Here is a 20,275-nt window from a genome sequence, read left to right on the forward strand (position 1 = left end):
GGGAAGACGGATCAGGAGCTGATTGATGTATTAGAAGTTAAACGACTTTTGGTGTAAGGTCAGAACAGAACTTAGAAGCTTTTGCATTATAATTGCCATATAAAAAAACGATGAAATCCATCATTTGTGAAACTGTGGAACCAAAAGAGAAGTGTTACTGGTTTACATTAACTGGTTAAATTGCTAATTGAATAAAATGCTGAAGAAGAAGAGTAGCGTTGTAACAACTACAGGCTCAGGGGGTTCACCTTAGATGTCCCCAGACCATATCGTGGGCTCGAACAGGAAACCACAGGGGGTAACTGTGTAAAAGACACAAAAGGAGCACTGGGTATCTATAGTTTGTCGTTACTCAGACGAAGTGAGTAAGGACAAACTTTCATCTAATAAATGATTTCAAGAAATTAGTCTTAGCTGAAACCCTATACCCGGGACAGCGAGTGTGACTCACCCGGGAGGGTAAACTAGAAAGAGAAGACCAGCCGCTAGCAGGAATGTCTGAGACTATGCCGCGCTTATAAAAATTGTTTAGCCCTGTGGTTGCGTGGAAGACGGGATGACACGTAGTTAGCCGGACCATGGCACAGAGTGGACTATAAGTAAATATAGGATTTCTCCCGAGTGGTGCAGCGGTCTAAGGCACTGCACCTCAGTGCTCGAGGCACTTCAGATACCCTGGTTTGATTCCAGGCTGTTTCACAACCGGCCGTGATTGGGTATCCCACAGGGCGGCGCACAATTGACCCAGAGTCGTCCGGGTTTGGCCGGTGTAGGCCATCATTGTAAAGAAGAATTTGTTCTTAACTGAGTTAAATAAAGGTTGGTGTTGTACACAAAAACATCCCCAGCTCGCGCGTAATATACTGTGACACAAACTACCCTTGAAGTGTTAACAGTAGGAAGGGCTGAGCTAACCTCCGGCAGGCAGAGATAGACCAAGAGGGGTGACCGGGATTAATAAAGTGGAGCCTAGAGCTTCTCTGCTAACTCAGCCTAGGATGGGAAGAGGGAGTCCCACTCACTGGGAAAGAGGCTCATACCACGGAATAATCCAGGCCTACAGCGTAGTGGTAGTTGACCCACTCTGTGTGGTCAAGAGAAGATCCACAGGCAAAGACTACCGGTGCGTTTGTGACCCTAGTATGACCCGTAGTAGGCACCACATTACCTACTTACTTATTTTCAAAGATTTACATAGCTGACAGCACAGTTACGATATAGCAGAATGTTGTAGCACTTAAAGGGATAGTGAGATTTTGAGTCAGATGAACTCATGGATATCATTTTTCTGTCTCTGCGTCCAGTATGAAGGATGTTGAAGGTAGTTTCGGAAGTCAATTCTAACTAGCGCAATGACTGGAGGTAAACTGGAACAGCTAGCATGCATGAGTCAATAAAATGGTATCCATGAGTTTATCTGACTGGTTAAGTAGATAAAGGGCTTAAATGACAAAGGCTCTCACCAACCCTTTAAACGGCACACAGGGTAAAATAATGGCAGATATGAACAACAGCCTAGTTGGTGACAATAGCAGCTAATCCATAATGTGTTTTCCTCTCTCTTCTCTTCTTAGCCACCGACATCAATGCTGCTGTGTTGGAGGGCACAGCCATGCTGAACCGACACCCACAAGAGGGCTCAGCCTCCCTTCTTATACTGCTCACTGATGGAGACCCAACCACAGGTACACACACACACAGTTTTGTATTGCTATCCTTGTGGGGACCAAATAATTGATTCCCATCCTAACCCTCCTTAACCCTTAACCTAACCATAACTTTAACCCTAAGCCTAACCTTGGGCATCCCGAGTGTCACAGCGGTCTATGGCACTGCATCATAGTGCTAGAGAAGTTACTACAGATCCGGGTTCAATCCCGGGCTGTGTCACAGCAGTGACCGGGTGACCCATGAGGCGGCTCACAATTGGCCCAGTGTCATCAGAGTTAGGGGAGGGTTTGGCCAGCTGGGATGTCCTTGTCCCATTGCGCTCTAGCGACTCCTGTGGCTGGCCGGGGAACATGCACAATGACACGGTCACCAGTTGGAATATGTTTCCTCTGACACATTGGTGTCCGGGTTAAGTGAGCAGTGTGCGGCTTGGCAGGGTTGTGTTTCGGAGGACGCATGACTCTCGACCTTCGCCTCTCCCGAGTCCGTATGGGAGTTGTAGCGATGGGACAAGACTGCAACTACATATTGGATATCATGACATTTGGGAGAAAAAGGGAGGTAAAATGTTTTATCAAAACAAAAAACCTTAACCCCAAACCCCTAACCCTAACCCAAATTCTAAACCTAACCCCAATTGTAACCATTAACCTAACCCATAAGTCTAAAATAGCATTTCTCCTTGTGGGGACTGGTAAAATGTATTGGTTTTACTATCCATGTGAGGACTTCTGGTACCCACAAGGATAATTAAACAAAAAACACGCACGCACGCACGCACGCACACACACACACACACACACACACACACACACACACACACACACACACACACACACACACACACACACACACACACACACACACACACACACTCACACACACACACACACACACACACACACACACACTCCTAATGAGAGATGTGTGACTGCAGGTCAATTCTGGACATTTTGACAGTGCAACCCTGAGGTTACACACACACACACAATGAAAGCCAATCTCACTTTCCTCAGGTGAGACCAACCTGGAAAAGATTCATGAGAACATAAAGGAGGCTATTGGTAAGAAATTCCCTCTTTACTGTCTCGGCTTTGGAATGGATGTCAACTTTGACTTCCTGGAGAAGATGGCGCTGGAGAACGGAGGTGTGGGACGCAGAATATATACAGACTCTGATGCTGCTCTGCAGTTGCAGGTAAGGTAACACACAGTGTGTGGCACTGCAATGGACTGTAATTCTTTCTTACAAATCTCAACATAAATAATTTGAGCCTGTAACAAAAACTATTTAAAAAAAATCCCAACTGAGCTTCGTTAGCTGGAATACAAAAGTGCTGAACCAACCTTTAAGGCTTTATTTTAACAAACCTAATGCAATTTTAATCTAAGTCCTGGTGGTAGTGCTATAAGTTCAGAGGTGTGTCAGAAATATTTTTGCTATTTTCACAACCGGAATTATGAGTCCAGTAGCTGGCGGTAGCACGAAAAGGCTGGGTTTTTATGAATAAACAAGTTGAAGGTGTGTGGAGGCTTGATCCCTCACTGGCCAATCAGAACATGCTAATACTGTATGTGGTTGCTTCAAGTTTCATATTTGCGGTCTTTTATGTATTGTAATGAACTCTAACTAGACTGTTAGTCCGTTATAGGCAAGTTTGTTAAATAGCCTACGGAAACAACATTTTCAAAAATGTAGACCTATCGCATATTTGCTAAATATATTGAACTTGTTTTTAAACAGTAATTACATGGGTTCAATATGGAAATATATTGTTAACATTCACACTGATAATGGCATAGTGTAAAATGCACCACGTCTGAGCCATGGACAAACGATGTCAATGAGAAAGATTGAATTCATTATTGATAAGAGCTAAAAAGACAGAGTGAATCATTCGAATCAAATTCGAATAAAACGAAACAACAACTTGTTTTTAAATATGCTATTTCTAAACACAGTTACAGGTAGGGCTGTTATGGTGACTGTATTACCGCCACACCGGGGGTCAGGAGTCATGGCACCATCCACTGTAATTCATAACTTCACCATATAATGTCAGATATTTTTACCCATACCTTTATTACCATGCAACGTATGTGACTTTGATGTTTACTCCTGGTCTTATTTAGGCCATAACAAAAGGGATTGAATACTAGTGCGACAGTTTTTACATGACAAAATTGCTAACTAATGTTTAACACTTTCACCTCCTTACCGCCAGTTGAAAATAGAGCCCTTAATAAAGTGTAATAAAATCCTATCTCATCTAAGCAGGCTTAAACGGTTGTTTTCCATTTATCTGACTGTAGTTGACTTGGGAGGGAACAAGGAGGAGCAGGGGGTGGGACTAATGGCTACTGTACTGTACGATTGACAGGGCTTTTATGAAGAGGTGGCTACACCCCTATTGACGGACGTGCAGATGGTATATCTGGGTGGGGCTAACCTGACCCAAACCAACTTCAGCCAGTATTACAACGGCTCTGAGATCGTGGTAGCTGGCCAGATCCCCGACAACAACATAGAGATGTTTACCGCAGAAGTCATAGCCATATCGGTGAGGTCACCTCTGCTCTACCTCCCTTTACAAGTCCATAGGTCAGATCACTCCATACTGTCCTGTTCTTTGTTTAGTATGTTCTTTTTTTTCTACTTTTTAAAAAAATATACCAAAATTGCTCCGTATCAGTACTTTAGAGACATCTCAGTCAAACGTCAATATATACAATGAAGTCAATGTTTAGTATTGTGATGTGAGGATGTCTTGATTATTTCAGAAAAGCAATAGGGTGATGTACTCTGACACATTACCAACGAAGGAGCCCATTGAAGCCAGGTCTGACAGCCACATCCAGAGGCTGTGGGCCTACCTCACTGTAAAGCAGCTCCTGGACAAAGAGTGAGTTTGCTTTGCATGACATTGTCTGTGTTTGGGTGTGTTTGCACCTGTGTCTATGAAGAGGGGTATCCTACAAAGCAAGCCAGATTTACTCAGGGTTTTCTAAAGCCAACCAGTTTCAGTTAGCTTCACACACCAGCTCAGGCTTCATTTGTACTACAACGGTGGATATTGTTCATCCGCCTGCTGCTAACTCTAGCAGGTTTGTAACTGCACGAGCATAAGTCAAATGCCAAGCTCCACATTGAGACAATGCTGAAACATCCATTCATGGCCGAGTCAGTGCCACATTTTCATTTGTGCCAACAACAAAAAACTATTCTATAAAAATCTAGCAAATTCAGCAGGCTATGGTCTGAAATAGTATTTTAGGAGTGCAGTTTCTTTTTATTACTTACCATTAATAACATCTTTGGTCTGCTTATTAATGCAGAAGCACCTTTTTTCCCATTCCTGTCAATATTTCTAATATTATTTCTAATATTAATATCTAATAATATTTAAGTCATAAAAAAGTGTTACATTGAGTGAAGTTTAAAATTAATTCTGTGATGAAATGTTTACAAAAGCAAACAAACATTTAATTAATAAAATATGTAATCAGTCATCTTCAAAAATAGATTTGTAGACATTTTTCAAATGTATATAAAAAAAATGGAAATATCATATTTACGTAAAGTATTCAGTCACTCAGTACTTTGTTGAAGCACCTTTGGCAGCAAATACATCCTAGAGCAGGTGTTCTTCAACCTTTTTCAGCCTGGGACCCAAATGAGAAATTCTGTGTTTTCCTGGGACCCAAGCTTACGAAAACATGCAACTATACGTACATATTGGTACATTTCCTTGCACTTATGTCCATTAACAAATGCAACATAGACAACTAACAATTAAATGAAATACCCATATAAATAGATATTCATGTTTATTTTTCCCCTTAAAACACTTGCATATCTGTCTAGGTTGGAACTGTTGCTGTTAAAATACAAGTCCGAATTTTGAACTCTTTGATAACAGAACACACACACATGCTCAGTACAACCTTAAGTAACAGTACAGATGAAAAATGATCAGGCCTACTGTACATCTTACTGTAGAAATTATTGTTGAAAAAAAATATAGGTTGTAACTGTTGCTGTTAAAATAGAATACATAATTTTTATTCTGAACTGGAATAAACTGATTGATCACATAACACACACACACACACACACACACACACACACACACACACACACACACACACACACACACACACACACACACACACACACACACACACACACACACACACACACACACACACACACACACACTCCTAATGAGAGATGTGTGACTGCAGGTCTATTCTGGACATTTTGACAGTGCAACCCTGAGGTTATGCTCAGTATTGAGTCTGTTTCTTTACTTGTTTCTTAACTATGCCAGATTTGAGAACCCTGACTCGCATAGGTAACTTTATATGGTGCCAAACTGGATCAGAACATCTGTACTGCTTTCTCTGCCAGGCAGGAGACCGCTATGCATAATCACTTTAACTCTACCTACGTGTACATATTACCTCAAAATAACTCCACATCGACTACTATGAGATAGCACTCCCTTATTTCTGCTTATCATCACCTGTTATAAAATGACAACAATGCCTTGCTTGTTGACTTACCACTGTCGGAGCACTGTTTCCTGAGGCATACTGCCCTGTTCTGAAATAACTTCCTGGGTTTACCGTCATGCTGTGGCTGTTTGGTCAGGACCTGTCGTTTGAATTAGTTTGTTTTGAGACTCTTTACTAAGCACTTCACTGCACAAAACACATTGTGGGCACTCCTCATTATTTCTCAAAGTTTGTATTAAACCAAGAGAGAAAAACTCATTGCTGTATTTGCGTTTCATGACAATTGAGCTCAGTCAGAACCTGCTGTGGCTAGCTTGAGTACATTTGATGACAAGCCGGTGCAGTGGCTGACAGCGCATCAACTGCTGCTAAACAACAGCACTGCAGCGTGTGGGTCACGGAGTGATCTTCAAGAAAACTGCAGAAAAAAGATCAGGTAAACCGCATTTTCCACCCACTCACACAGCTGCCAAACTGAGCAGAAACACTGCTACTACGCAGAGAGTGCACTGAACAGACCGTATCAATTTACTCTGACAGGTCGCGACCCACCATTAACAGATCCGCGACCCGCTTTGTTTTCATCAGACCAGAGAATCTTGTTTCTCATGGTCTGAGAGTCCTTTAGGTGCCTTTTGGCAAACTCCAAGAGGACTGTTGTTTGCCTTTTACTGAGGAGTGGCTTCCGTCTGGCCAATCCACCTTGATGGTTCCAAACTTCTTCCTTACCAAATGATGTCCAATCAATTGAATTTACCACAGGTGGACTCCAATCAAGTTGTAGAAATATCTCAAGGCCGATGGAGGCCACTGTGTTCTTGGGGACCTTCAATGCTGCAGAAATTGTTTGGCCTTGTTTTTGCTATGACATGCACTGTCAACTGTGGGACCTTATATAGACAGGTGTGTGCCTTTCCAAATCATGTCCAAAATTGAATTTACCACAGGTGGACTCCAGTCAAGTTGTAGAAACATCTCAAGGATGATCATTTGAAACAGGATGCACCTGAGCTCCATTTTGACTCATACTAAAAGGTCTGAATACTTACAGTTGAAGTCGGAAGTTTACATATACCTTAGACAAATACAATTAAACTCAGACTTCACAATTCTTGACATTTAATCCTAGTAAAAATCCCCTGTTTTAGGTCAGTTAGGATCACCACTTTATTTTAAGATTGTGAAATGTCAGAATAATAGTAGAGAGAATGAATTATTTCAGCTTTTATTTCTTTCATCATATTCCCAGTGGGTCAGAAGTTTACATACACTCAATGAGTATTTGGTAGCATTGCCTTTAAATTGTTTAACTTGGGTCAAACGTTTCAGGTAGCCTTCCACAAGCTTCCCGCAATACATTTGGTGAATTTTGGCCCATTCCTCCTGACAGAGCTGGTGTAACTCTGTCAGGTTCGTAGGCCTCCTTGCTCGCACACGCTTTTTCAGTTCTGCCCACAAATGTTCTTTCGGATTGAGGTCAGGGCTTTGTGACAGCCACTCCAATACCTTGACGTTGTTATCCTTAAGCCATTTTGCCACAAATTTGGAAGTATGCTTGGGGTCATTGTCCATTTGGAAGACCCATTTGCGACCAAGCTTTAACTTGCTGACTGATGTCTTGAGATGTTGCTTCAATATATTCACATAATTTTCCAGCCTCATGATGCCATCTATTTTGTGAAGTGCACCAGTCCCTCCTGCAGCAAAGCATTCCCACAACATGATGATGCCACCCCCATGCTTCATGGTTTGGATGGTGTTCTTTGGCTTGCAAGCCTCCCCCGTTTTCCTCCAAACATAACGATGGTCATTATGGCCAAACAGTTCTATTTTTGTTTCATCAGACCAGAGGACATTTCTCCAAAAAGTACGATCTTTGTCCCCATGTGCAGTTGCAAACCGTAGTCTGGCTTTTTTATGGTGGGATTGGAGCAGTGACTTCTTCCTTGCTGAGCGGCCTTTCAGGTTTGTCGATATAAGACTCGTTTTACTGTGGATATGGATACTTTTTTAGCTGTTTCCTCCAGCATCTTCACAAGGTCCTTTGCTGTTGTTCTGGGATTGATTTGCACTTTTCGCACCAAAGTATGTTCATATCTAGGAGACAGAACGTGTCTCCTTCCTGAGCGGTATGATGGTGTTTATACTTGCGTGCTATTGTTGATACAGATGAATGTGATACCTTCAGGCATTTGGAAATTGCTCCCAAGGATGAACCAGACTTGTGGAGGTCTACAATTATTTTTCTGAGGTCTTGGTTGATTTCTTTTGATTTTCCCAATGAGGCAATGAGGTTGAAGGTAGGCCTTGAAATACATCCACAGGTACACCTCCAATTGACTCAAATGATGTCAATTAGCCTATCAGAAGCTTCTAAATCCATGACATATTTTTCTGGAATTTTCCAAGCTGTTTAAAGGCATCGTCAACTTAGTGTATGTAAACTTCTGACCCACTGGAATTGTGATACAGTGAATTATAAGTGAACTAATCTGTCTGTAAACAATTGTTGGAAGAATTACTTGCATCATGCACAAAGTAGATGTCCTAACCGTCTTGCCAAAACTATAGTTTGTTAACAAGAAACGTACGATTTCAACTGGATGTAAATAAGATATATATATATATATATATATATATATTTAATTTTTTAGCAAACATTTCTGTTTTCGCTTTGTCATTATGGGATACTGTGTATAAATTGCTGAGGATTTTTTATTTTTTTTAATCCATTTTAGAATAAGGCTGTAACGTAACATAATGTGGAAAAACTAAAGGGATCTGAATACTTTCCGAAGGCACTGTATATGCCAGGTCACAACCGAAACAATGATGTCACTACCAAAACGCCTGTTATTTTGGCCAAAAATGAAGATAGTAAAAGTAACAAGTAAATCAATCAATATGTTTCAGATTCATACATTAATCATTGGACATTATTCAGAGAATAATAGAGATAAATTTAAAGGAATAATACACCTGTCGTGGAAATTCTACACGGGGACACTCAAAGTCAATTTTAAATGAATCTTCCTTTATTCTCAACGCGCTGGAGAGGTTCTAACCAACTCAATGCACCATGTACACATGTCGATCAGGAGCTCCAACAGAGAAGTCTCATTAGTTCTCTTATATACGTACACAGAAAGTAATAATGACATGTTTTAGCTTATTCATTATTCATAATTAAGTCATCATTAACATTTGCTTCATTCATGTGACCGACCAATACTTGTTCATGCATGTGACAGACCAATACCTCACAAGGCTTTCTTCTCTCCAAGCTGAGACCTTGAAACTGAGATATCGTTCTCAAAACAAGGGTCTGGGCGTACTGCCAAATTGCAGATACTACAGTGAGGAATTCTCCCAGGCACGTTCAATCAGTCACTTAAATGAACACAGAAATTGGTTATTAGAAAAGCACAAACGTAAACATTCCCAGTTCATTACACCCAAACCATTCATTCCTATGCTTTACAGTGTTAAATAACACAAATATATGATAACAATATTGTTTGTGAACAAATGTTTCATTTTGTCATTTTAATAAGGTTATTAAGAGCAACGTGAAAATCGTTGTGGAAATCTGATGCAGCTCAAGTCGACTACAAAACCCACGATGCAATGCTCTCTCTCTTTCTCTCTGAGCATGCTTTCTAGATAGCTAGTGTAGCTAATGTACACACAATAATACCAAAGATAGTACAAGGTGCCAGATGTTTCACCGGATGTATAAATCTGAAGCATCCAAATACGGTGATGCGATGAAGCCCAGTGGGAGAATATGGAGTGAGATGGAACTGGGCCTACATTCTGCATATTTTCTCACTGAAGAAAAGCCCGATCTCAATACAGTCTTCTGTTACCATAACTAGAATCTGTTACAGATAGAGTGCATTAAGTTTTGCAGGTTCAAGTCCCGTACTTTTTCTGAATGTCCTCTCCCGATATGATCAAATTCATGAAAATTTAAAATTGTATTCAAATTCGTTGGTTAATTTACCATCATCCAATACACGCACGCACGCACGCACGCACGCACGCGCACACGCACACACACACACACACACACACACACACACACACACACACACACACACACACACACACACACACACACACACACACACACACACACACACACACACACAGGGCAAGGGGGGAGAATAGAAAATCGCGTTGCGTGATGGACGTTGAAAGAAAAACTGAGTTGAATATTTGGTCCACTGTTTAGTTTGACCACATCTTAGCAAAATACATACCTTGTCATGACGATATAAAAGGATGTATGTGTTCTAGACAAGTATGCCCATACCATATATTGGCTGATATGGCAATCAGGAGTAGAGGTAATGTTTTAAAAAGCATTATGAAATGTGTGTTACTCCCTATCTCCATTGACAAGAACCTTATTGTGAGAACGTGGCACAGTGCAATTTCCTGAATTCACTGACGGACCACTTATCTTAGATGTTAAATCACGGTGAAAATACATGTTTTACCCAACTCATAGAACATAGACTATCACCAAATTAACAAGAGTTTCATTCGGTAATGGATTATCTCTTAAAAAAAAATGAAAATCGTATTTTGTAAATTTTTTATGCAAATACAGTTATTATACCTGTGTTTGTGTGTGTTTGTTTCAGGGTGCAGTTGAGCGGGACGGCAAAGGAGAAGGTGAAGAAGGAGGCGCTGGATCTTTGTCTGAAGTACGGCTTTGTGACTCCTTTTACCTCAATGGTGGTCACCAAGCCCCAGGGAGAGGACTCACAGGTGGCGCACAAGCCCAAGGAGGGGGAGAAACGGATACAATCTAGTCAAGTCGACTACGGGTCATCATTACATGTCTTGAACCATCAAGTCCACAGTGAGCAAAACTACCATCATCATCACCACACACACACACACACACACACACACACACACACACACACACACACACACACACACACACACACACACACACACACACACACACACACACACATACACACGAAGGCAGGCATGCACACACGCACCCACCACCCCCCACAGGCGCACACAGTGTGGCAATTAACTGTTTCTGGCTGGGGGCAGTATTGAGTAGTTTGGATGAATAAGGTGCCCAGAGTAAAATGCCTGCTACTCAGTCCCAGTTGCTAATATATGCATATTATTAGTATATTTGGATAGAAAACACTCTGAAGTTTCAAACAAAACTGTTTGAATGATGTCTGTGAGTATAACAGAACTCATATGGCAGGCAAAACCTGAGAAAAAAAATCCAACCAGGAAGTGGGAAATCTGAGGTTGGTTGTTTTTCAACTCATTCCCTATTGAAGATACAGTGGGATATTGGTCATGTTGCGGGGAATGAGTCAGAGGTCTGCCAAAATGCCTTGAGCTCGTGACGCTGGTTCATGTGAGAGTTGGCTTGAGTTCCATTGCATTTCTGAAGACAAAGGAATTCTCCGGTTGGACTATTATTGAAGATTATTATTGAAAACATCCTAAAGATTGATTCTATACTACGTTTGACATGTTTCTACGGACTGTAATGGAACTTTTTGACTTTTTGTCTGCTCCTAGTGAACGCGCTTCGTGAGTTTGGATTTGTTTACCAAAGGAGCTATTTGGACATAAATTATGGACATTATCGAACAAAACAAACATTTATTGTGGAAGTGGGATTCCTAGGAGTGCATTCTGATGAATATCATCAAAGGTAAGTGGTCTGTTATACTCACAGACATAATTCAAACAGTTTTAGAAACTTCAGAGTGTTTTCTATCCAATAGTAATAATAATATGCATATATTAGCATCTGGGACAGAGTAGGAGGCAGTTTACTCTGGGCACGCTATTCACCCAAAGTGAAAATGCTGCCCCCTATCCCTAAAAAGTTAACAAGAAGTGTATCTTTAAAATGGTTTGAAATACTTGTATGTTTGAGGAATTTTAATTATGGGATTTCTGTTGTTTTGAATTGGCGCCCTGCACTTTCACTGGCTGTTGTCATATCGATCCCGTTACCGGGATCTCAGCCCTAAGAAGTTTTAATGTATGGTGTGAGTCAATGGCGTAAATAAAAGACCAAAGGCTGTCAATCTACAGTATAAACTTTACATTATAAACTGTATATGAACTTTAAATATATGTTTTGTTTACCAGGAGCGCCTGCATTGTCAGCCCGAAACGTTCCTGGTAAGACAAATACCTTACCCCTAATTTTACTCAATCTTCTATTTTGGCCAGGATTAAATTCAAAACTGCGATAAAGCGAGCTTGAAGAGCAATTGGATTGAATCCTGGCCCTTGTCTAGGTTAAATTCAAAAGTCACTACTGACTCTACCCAAAATGTTCTCTCTATTTTTATCCCTCTCTCTTTTTCACTCTCATCCTCTCATCAATTCTCCAGTTACTTGACTCAATTTTTTCTCAGATGTTTTGGTGAAATACACGTTTGTCTGTGCAGTATGTGTGTTTGTAGTTGGACAGAATGTAAAGAAAATAACTACAGTAAAAATGTACACTCACCGGCCAGTTTATTAGGTAACCACCCCGTTCACGAAAATGGATCGCTCCTACAGACAGTGAGACTCGTGGCCGTGGCTTGCTATATAAAGCAGGCAGACAGGCATCAAGGCATTCAGTTACTGTTCAATTGAATGCTAGGATGGGCAAAACGAGTGACCTAAGAGACTTTGAGCACGGTATGACCACCGGTGTCAGGTATGCCGGATCCAGAATCTCAGAAACATTGCCTTCCTGGGCTTTTCGCACACGGCAGTGTCCAGAGTTTACAGAGAATGGTGTGACAAACAAAAAACATCCAGTCAGCAGCAGTCCTGTGGGCAAAAACAGTTAGTCGATGAGAAAGGTATATGGAGAGTGACCAGAAAGGTCCAAGGAGAATGGCAAGAATGGCAACAGGTGGGCCACAAACAGGAAATAATGGTGAAGTACAACAGTGGGGTGCAGAACGGCATCTCGGAATGCACAACTCATCGATCCTTGTCACGGATTTGCTATTGCAGCAGACGACCACACCGGGTTCCACTCCTACAGCTAAAAACAAGAAGTGGATCCAGTGGGCACGCGGTCACCAACACTGGACAGTCGACGAATGCTGTTGCATCACAATGATGGCAGAGTCAGGATTTGGCAAAAGCAGCATGAGTCAATGGCCCCATCCTGCCTGGTGTAAACTGTACAGCCTAGAGGCTGTGGTGTGGGGATTGTTTTCCTGTCACACGCTAGGTCCCTTGATACCAATTGAGCATCGAATGTTTCAGACACCTTGTAGAATCAATGCCCCAAATATTTCAAGCTGTTATGGAGGCAAAGGTGGGTCTGACCCAATAGTAGATGGGTGTTCCCTAATAAACTGTCCATGACTGTATGTGAACATATACAAACACTAAAACCTGAATAAATAGCATCAAGATCAGTAGGATCAGGTTAGGATTAGTACAGTTGAAGATGGAAGTTTACATACCTTAGCCAAATACATTTAAACTCGGTTTTTCACAATTCAAGAAATTTAATCATGGTAAAAATTCCCTCTCTTAGGTCAGTTAGGATCACCACTTTATTTTAGAACGTGAAATGTCAGAATAATAGTAGAGAGAATGAATTATTTCAGCTTTTATTTCTTTCATCACATTACCAATTGGTCAGAAGTTTACACACACTCAATGAGGATTTGGTAGCATTGTCTTTAAATTGTTTAACTTGGGTCAAACTTTTCGAGTAGCCTTCCACAAGCTTCCCAAAACACGTTGGGTGAATTTTGGCCCATTCCTCCTGACAGAGCTGGTGTAACTGAGGCAGGTTTGTAGGCCTCCTTGCTCACACACGCATTTTCAGTTTTGCCAACAAATTTTTTATAGGATTGAGGTCAGGGCTTAGCCACTCCAATACCTTGACTTTGTTGTCCATTTGGAAGACCCATTTGCGACAAGCTTTACTGTGGATATAGATATATTTGTAGATGTTTCCTCCAGCATCTTCACAAGGTCTTTTGCTGTTGTTCTGGGATGGATTTGCACTTTTTACACCAAAGTAGGTTTATCTCTAGGAGACAGAATGCATCTCCTTCCCGAGCGGTATGACGGCTGCGCGGTCCCATGATGTTTATACTTGCGTACTATTGTTTGTACAGATGAACGTGGTACCTTCAGGCATTTGGAAATTGCTCCCAAGGATGAACCAGACTTGTGGACGTCTGCAAGAGGTCTTGGCGGATTTCTTTTGATTTTTCCATGATGTCAAGCAATGGCGCACTGACTTTGAAGGTAGTTCTTGAAATACATCCACAGGTACCCCTCCAATTGACTCAAATGATGTCAATAAGCCTATCGAAAGCTTCTAAAGCCATGACGTTGTTTTCTGGAATTTTCCAAGCTGTTCAACTTAGTCTATGTAAACTTCTGACCCACTGGAATTGTGGTACAGTGAATTATAAGTTAAATAATCTGCATGTAAACAATTGTTGGAAAAATGACTTGTGTCATGCACAAAGTAGATGTCCTAACCGACTTGCCGAAACTATAGTTTGTTAACAAGAAATGTGTGGAGTTGTCAGAGTCGTATGTATAGGTGGCAGGGAAGTCAGGTGCAGGAGAATCAGACTTGGTGGAATGGAGTAGTTTAATAACATAACTCCAAAACCATAAATACAATAAAATAAAGTGGGTACGAGGACCCGTTGCGCACCAATACAAACACGAATACTGAACAACAAACAATCTCTAATAAAGACATGAGGGGAAACAGAGGGTTAAATACACAACAGGTAATGAATGGGAATGAAACCAGTTGTGTAGAAGACAAGACAAAACCAATGGAAATTGAAAAATGGATCAATGATGGCTAGAAAACTGGTGACGTCGACCGCCGAGCACCGCCCAAACAAGGAGAGGCATCGCCTTCGGTAGAAGTCGTTACAGGAGTGTGTCAGAGTCCTTTAAGAACAGTGGGTTTGGAGTCAGGCGCAGAGAGCAGAGGGTTCGAATAAATTTATATTTTCTAACCGGAAAAAATGGTCACGCCAAAAACACAAGGCACATCAACTGACCGGCCCATACACAGGACCCAAAATGTCCGGAAAAATAAAATACAAGCGAGCATCCACAACCTTCGTCGCCGGCTAGTAGGCCGGCGACGACGACCGCCGAGCACCGCCCGAACAGGCAGGGGAGCCACCTTCGGTGGGAGTCGTGGCAGAGGGGTTGAAAAACGAGTTTTAATGACTCCAACCTAAGTGTATGTAAACTTCTGACTTCAACTGTATATATGAAATGATTTAATGAAATTAAATGGTCATTAATACATAGTTTATTTTGGCAAACAATTTCGTCACAATACACTTCACAAACAAAACAAAAATGATAGTGGTGAGGAGAGAAAAAAGGATGGAAAAGCGTCAAATCAAAAGGAATGACAACAACAATAAAGAGATGCTATATCAGTGGATACCCCCAGCACTATTAACTCAATGAACTTTCCTCCTGTCATTCCCTAGCTGGTCCTCCCCCAAAAGTAGGACTAAGAGGCAAGTGATTCAATTTCAACTGCTGTTAAAGTGTAGTGCAGAAGAAAACAATTTCCGCAATTTCTGACCAATTCCCAAAATTCGGTGATGAGTTTTACAACTGCCCCTGCTTTACAGGAAATGCCAACAAAAGGGGAGGGGGAGGAAGAGGAATCATGTCAAGTGGCGGCAAGTGACTACCTTTCCCCTCTATCACAGCTGAACTTGTTGAACATCAGCTTACGTGTGCTCATTTTGTGTTTTTGTCATAGGCTTGATGAGTCGTGCTGATTATGATTATGATGTTGGTCATGCTGTCCAGCAGTCATTTCCTGACTTTGCCATGGGTAATTCTTCCACATAAAAAAAATATTGTTTGATATTTTGTGTGTGTGTGTGTATCTGTGTGTAGGATTCTTTGTGTTCATGTTCTGACTGTATGTCGGGTTCTCTCTGTGAGTGTTCTCTCATGTTACACTTTCAGATTTTCTTGATTTTAATGATCCTCTGCGAGCTCACCCAACTAAAACTACAATGAGAACTACAACTACAACTGGTACTGCAATATTTGTCGTCCTCAAAATGTATTTTTTTGTATATTTAAGATGTTGTCTAATGTTATTGCTGTTTTTTCTCACAAAGTATCTTACGCACCCTTCTGCATTCTCTCTGTCTGTCCCTCTCTCTATCCCTTTCTCAATTTTCCTCGCTCGCTCTCTCGCTCTCTCTCTCTCAGTTAGTCCTGTCCGGAGGTTCCTGTTGCCCGCTGAGGGCCAGGCTCTGCCACTGTGCTATGACATTCCTGTGGCTCTCTCTCTCAGACTCCTAATAGACCCCAACAATGGTGACTTGACCTTTAGAATTTGATTCTCATTTTGAATTCTGATTTGGATTACAAATAGTTATTTAAATTCTTTCATTCAATTATTCATTGTCCTTTCCACATCATCCACTCACTCCTCAAACATCGTCGAATAAACCGTGTCCGTCTTTCACCAGATTTGGCTATGAATGGTCAGCTTGGAAAATCACCCAGTGCAGGCTACCAGAAGATTGTGATCCATTACAGAAGCGATCAACATATTGGGTTAGACACTACTGGCATCACCTTCAACGATGGGCAGAATACAACATACTTCTCCTGGAGCCTGAAAATCAACCACGAAACGGACAGGTGCTGAATCATATACCAACGACATACTTTCGAATAAAAGTCCTTTTGTGCTATTGTTTTGTTTCTGTGATGAGAATTCTGATGAAGCCTTTTGTGCAGTGCAAGGTGTTTTATGTATAGCCTGGTTAACCCAAGTGAAGTGAGCCAATAGTGAGCGTAGCGTTCAGTCTTGTTCAGTATTTAGTATTGTGTGGAGACATAAAGAGCTCTAGAATGTATTTTTACTAAAGTGGCATAATGACAGGAAATGTTATACGGTAGCTATATAGGGTACTTTATAGGGTGCCATTTTTTTTGTTGATTGAATTGATACATCTTAGTCTTGTTATGTCTCTTCCTGCAGTGTGTCTCTGATCCTAAGGGACAAGGAGATGGATGTCACCATAGCATCAACACGGGTCGTCATCATGCTCTACAAGAGGAATGGAATCAAGTTCCTGTGGCCCGTCCTGAGGCAGCGCCCGACAGGAGAAAACATTATCGGGATCATGGGTGAGTGAAACGTTATCAGTCACTCCACTTCATATCCTTCTGGCCTAGTCAATAGTCATGACACATTCTCTTTGTTTCTATATGTGATGAGACGCTTTTGAAAACAATATTTGTTTCAATTTTTGACATGACTTGTTTTGTGTTGACAGATGAAAATATGTTACTTAGTGACACGGTATAATATAATTTATGATAACATACACCATTTAGCAGATGCTTTTATCCAAAGCAACTAATAGTCATTTTACATATGGGTGGTCCCGGGAATCAAAACCCATAATTCTGACGTTGCAAGAGTCATGCTCCACCTACTAATCTACATAGGACAACTCCTGAGCTACAGAGGACCACCTCTTTATAATGGCCTTTTTGATTTATGGTGACAGATCAATCGAGTACAGGCGTAACTGAATGACAACAGAATATAATAAGGAATTTGATTGAATAGTTTGGGGTAGGCTTCATCTCCGAGAAATGCTCCTGAGAGCCAGATGCTGATGACAGGTTGCCCTGTGCTGAGCACCTGGCATCGAACCCCCCGCTGAGGGAAAGGAGTTCCAATGACGGGCCTTAAGGTTATTATGCTGTTGATGGTGGGGAGGTGGAAAGTCATTGGAAGACTGTTGCTGACGTATAAATATTCCCCTAGTTTCATGCCCATTGGTTGAAAGAAAGGATAGCGATTATTGCACAAGTCAGCCAATAGGTTAATCAGCAGCTGTGGTGGAATTGCCATAGTGTGCCGTGATTATAGGTTGAAGCTTAATAGGTGGATGACAATCTGCACGCTTGCTAATTGGAAAGGAGGAAGAGAGACGTAACTAACTAACTTTCCAGCAGCATACCACCCTGCATACTACTGTTGGCTTGCTTCTGAAGCTAAGCAGGGTTGGTCCTGGTCAGTTCCTGGATGGGAGACCAGATGCTGCTGGAAGTGGTGTTGGAGGGCCAGTAGGAGGCACTCTTTCCTCTGGTCTAAAAAAAAAATATCCCAATGCTCCAGGGCAGTGATTGCCCTGTGTAGGGTGCTGTCTTTCGGTTTGGGACGTTAAACTGGTTTCCTGACTCTCTGAGTTCATTAAAGATCCCATGGCACTTATCGTAAGAGTAGGGGTGTTAACCCTGGTGTCCTGGCTAATTTCCCAATCTGGCCCACAAACCATCACGGTCACCTAATAATCCCCAATTGGCTCATTCATCCCCCTCCTCTCCCCTGTAACTATTCCCCAGGTTGTTGCTGCAAATGAGAACGTGTTCTCAGTCAACTTACCTGGTAAAATAACAGATAAATAAATAAAAAACGACATTATTTGTACTGTGTGTTGCAGCTCTTCCACCTGTTGCCTATGAGGAGGTCCAGGGAATAACAATGAAACTTAAGATTCAGGACAAAGAAGTAGACGTCTCCAGGTAAGTAGTGGTGGAAAAAGTACCCAACTGTCATACCTGAGTAAAAGATACCTTAATAGAAAATGACTCAAATAAAAGTGAAAGTCACCCAGTGAAAGTCTACTTGAGTAACAGTCTAAAAGTATTTGGTTTAAAATATACTTAGGTATTAAAAGTGAAAGTATAAATCCTTATATACATCCACATTCCTTATATTAATCAAACCAGATCTATGGAAAGCCAGGGGCACACTCCAACACTCAGACATAACTTACAAACAAAGCATGTCGGTTTAGTGAGTCCACCAGATTAGAAGCAATAGGGATGATGAGGGAAGTTCGGTTGATAAGTGGCGTGATTTGGACTATTTTCCTGTCTTGCTAAGCATTCAAAATGTAACGACTACTTTTGGGTGTCAAGGAAAATGTATGGAGTGAAAAGTACAATATTTTCTTAAGGAATGTAGTGAAGTAAACGTAGTCAAATATAAATAGTACATTTATAAATAGTAAAGTACAGATACCCCCAAAAACGACTTAAGTACTACTTTAAAGTATTTTTACTTCATCACTTTACACCACTGCAGGTAAGTTTAACTGTCTATCAGACACAGGCTGTATAGAGATCTGACTGTTCATATGTTGTCTGTGATACTACTGTGTATCTATATCAAGGATGCGTATTTGGTATTCTGTTTATGCTATTACATTAAGAACCTTGCTGTGGATTGTGTGTGCGTTGTAGGGACTCTGCTGTGGATCTCAGTGTTCGCTCTGCTCCCAACGTGGCATGCTGGTTGATGCCTCTTCAGTCTGCCCTACTGGGGGGTCTAGCTGACTTCACCGTCACACAACTCTAACTGACCATGTAGTTGCTCCCACCGCCAACTCATAGACATTAAACATACAATAATTATGTTCCAGAATTAAGAAGAACAACCATTAAGACTGAGGTTTCTAGGAGTTCACTTAGTAACGCAACTCAAATCTCCTGTGACAAATTCATTGTGGAATAAATATAATTTCTGGGAACAGTTTGATGACTTTTTGTGTTTGCATTCCACCCTCTTCAATAATCACTGTCTTTCTGACGAAACTCAAGCTGACAGAGGATCCTCTAACTGCCATCATGAACACACAATCTCTCTCTCTGTCTCCCCCCCCCCTCTCTCTCTCTCTCTCTCTCTCTCACTCTCTCACTCACCTATTGTGTACCTGTGTTTACATTCAGGTTTGACTCTCTGACCACCATCTACAAGGCAAAGGCTGTTTGCACTTGGTGGTTCTGGGAGGGGATTGTTACCAAGTGGGCCACCAAGTACATAACATGGAAATAATCAAACATTCTCTATTTATATACAACTAACCATCATTTTATCAGAGTTGTGTGTATGTGAGTCGTGCTTCGATCCGTGTGTATTATCCCTACCAGGGGAAAAAATATATATTACGCAATCCAGGAATGCATTTCTGTAATAGTTCACATGAACTGAGGTGACTAACTTGTTTTA

At 41.3% G+C, this 20,275-nt stretch overlaps 1 protein-coding gene across 4 annotated transcripts in view; it reads left to right on the top strand.

Annotated features, from left to right (window-relative positions):
• The window catches only part of LOC109892651 (inter-alpha-trypsin inhibitor heavy chain H3), a 35,580-nt gene extending 15,784 nt beyond the window's left edge, over positions 1-19,796 (top strand). Inside the window, exons 9-23 of one of the 4 annotated variants that reach the window (XM_020485348.2) lie at positions 1,575-1,685; positions 2,688-2,869; positions 4,053-4,232; positions 4,453-4,574; positions 10,842-11,062; positions 12,346-12,378; positions 15,702-15,731; positions 15,849-15,899; positions 15,983-16,057; positions 16,195-16,266; positions 16,447-16,554; positions 16,710-16,884; positions 17,228-17,376; positions 18,705-18,786; positions 19,510-19,796. In XM_020485348.2, the coding sequence (XP_020340937.2) occupies positions 1,575-1,685; positions 2,688-2,869; positions 4,053-4,232; positions 4,453-4,574; positions 10,842-11,062; positions 12,346-12,378; positions 15,702-15,731; positions 15,849-15,899; positions 15,983-16,057; positions 16,195-16,266; positions 16,447-16,554; positions 16,710-16,884; positions 17,228-17,376; positions 18,705-18,786; positions 19,510-19,624 (1,706 nt within the window). In that variant the 3' untranslated portion in view covers positions 19,625-19,796. The remainder of the gene's footprint in view (positions 1-1,574; positions 1,686-2,687; positions 2,870-4,052; positions 4,233-4,452; positions 4,575-10,841; positions 11,063-12,345; positions 12,379-15,701; positions 15,732-15,848; positions 15,900-15,982; positions 16,058-16,194; positions 16,267-16,446; positions 16,555-16,709; positions 16,885-17,227; positions 17,377-18,704; positions 18,787-19,509) is intronic. The other 3 variants (XM_031834095.1, XM_031834097.1, XM_031834105.1) reach the window with 3 other exon arrangements.
• The last annotated feature ends 479 nt before the right edge of the window (positions 19,797-20,275 follow it).

Source organism: Oncorhynchus kisutch, linkage group LG1, assembly GCF_002021735.2.
Source record: "Oncorhynchus kisutch isolate 150728-3 linkage group LG1, Okis_V2, whole genome shotgun sequence".
Lineage (NCBI taxonomy): Eukaryota > Metazoa > Chordata > Actinopteri > Salmoniformes > Salmonidae > Oncorhynchus > Oncorhynchus kisutch.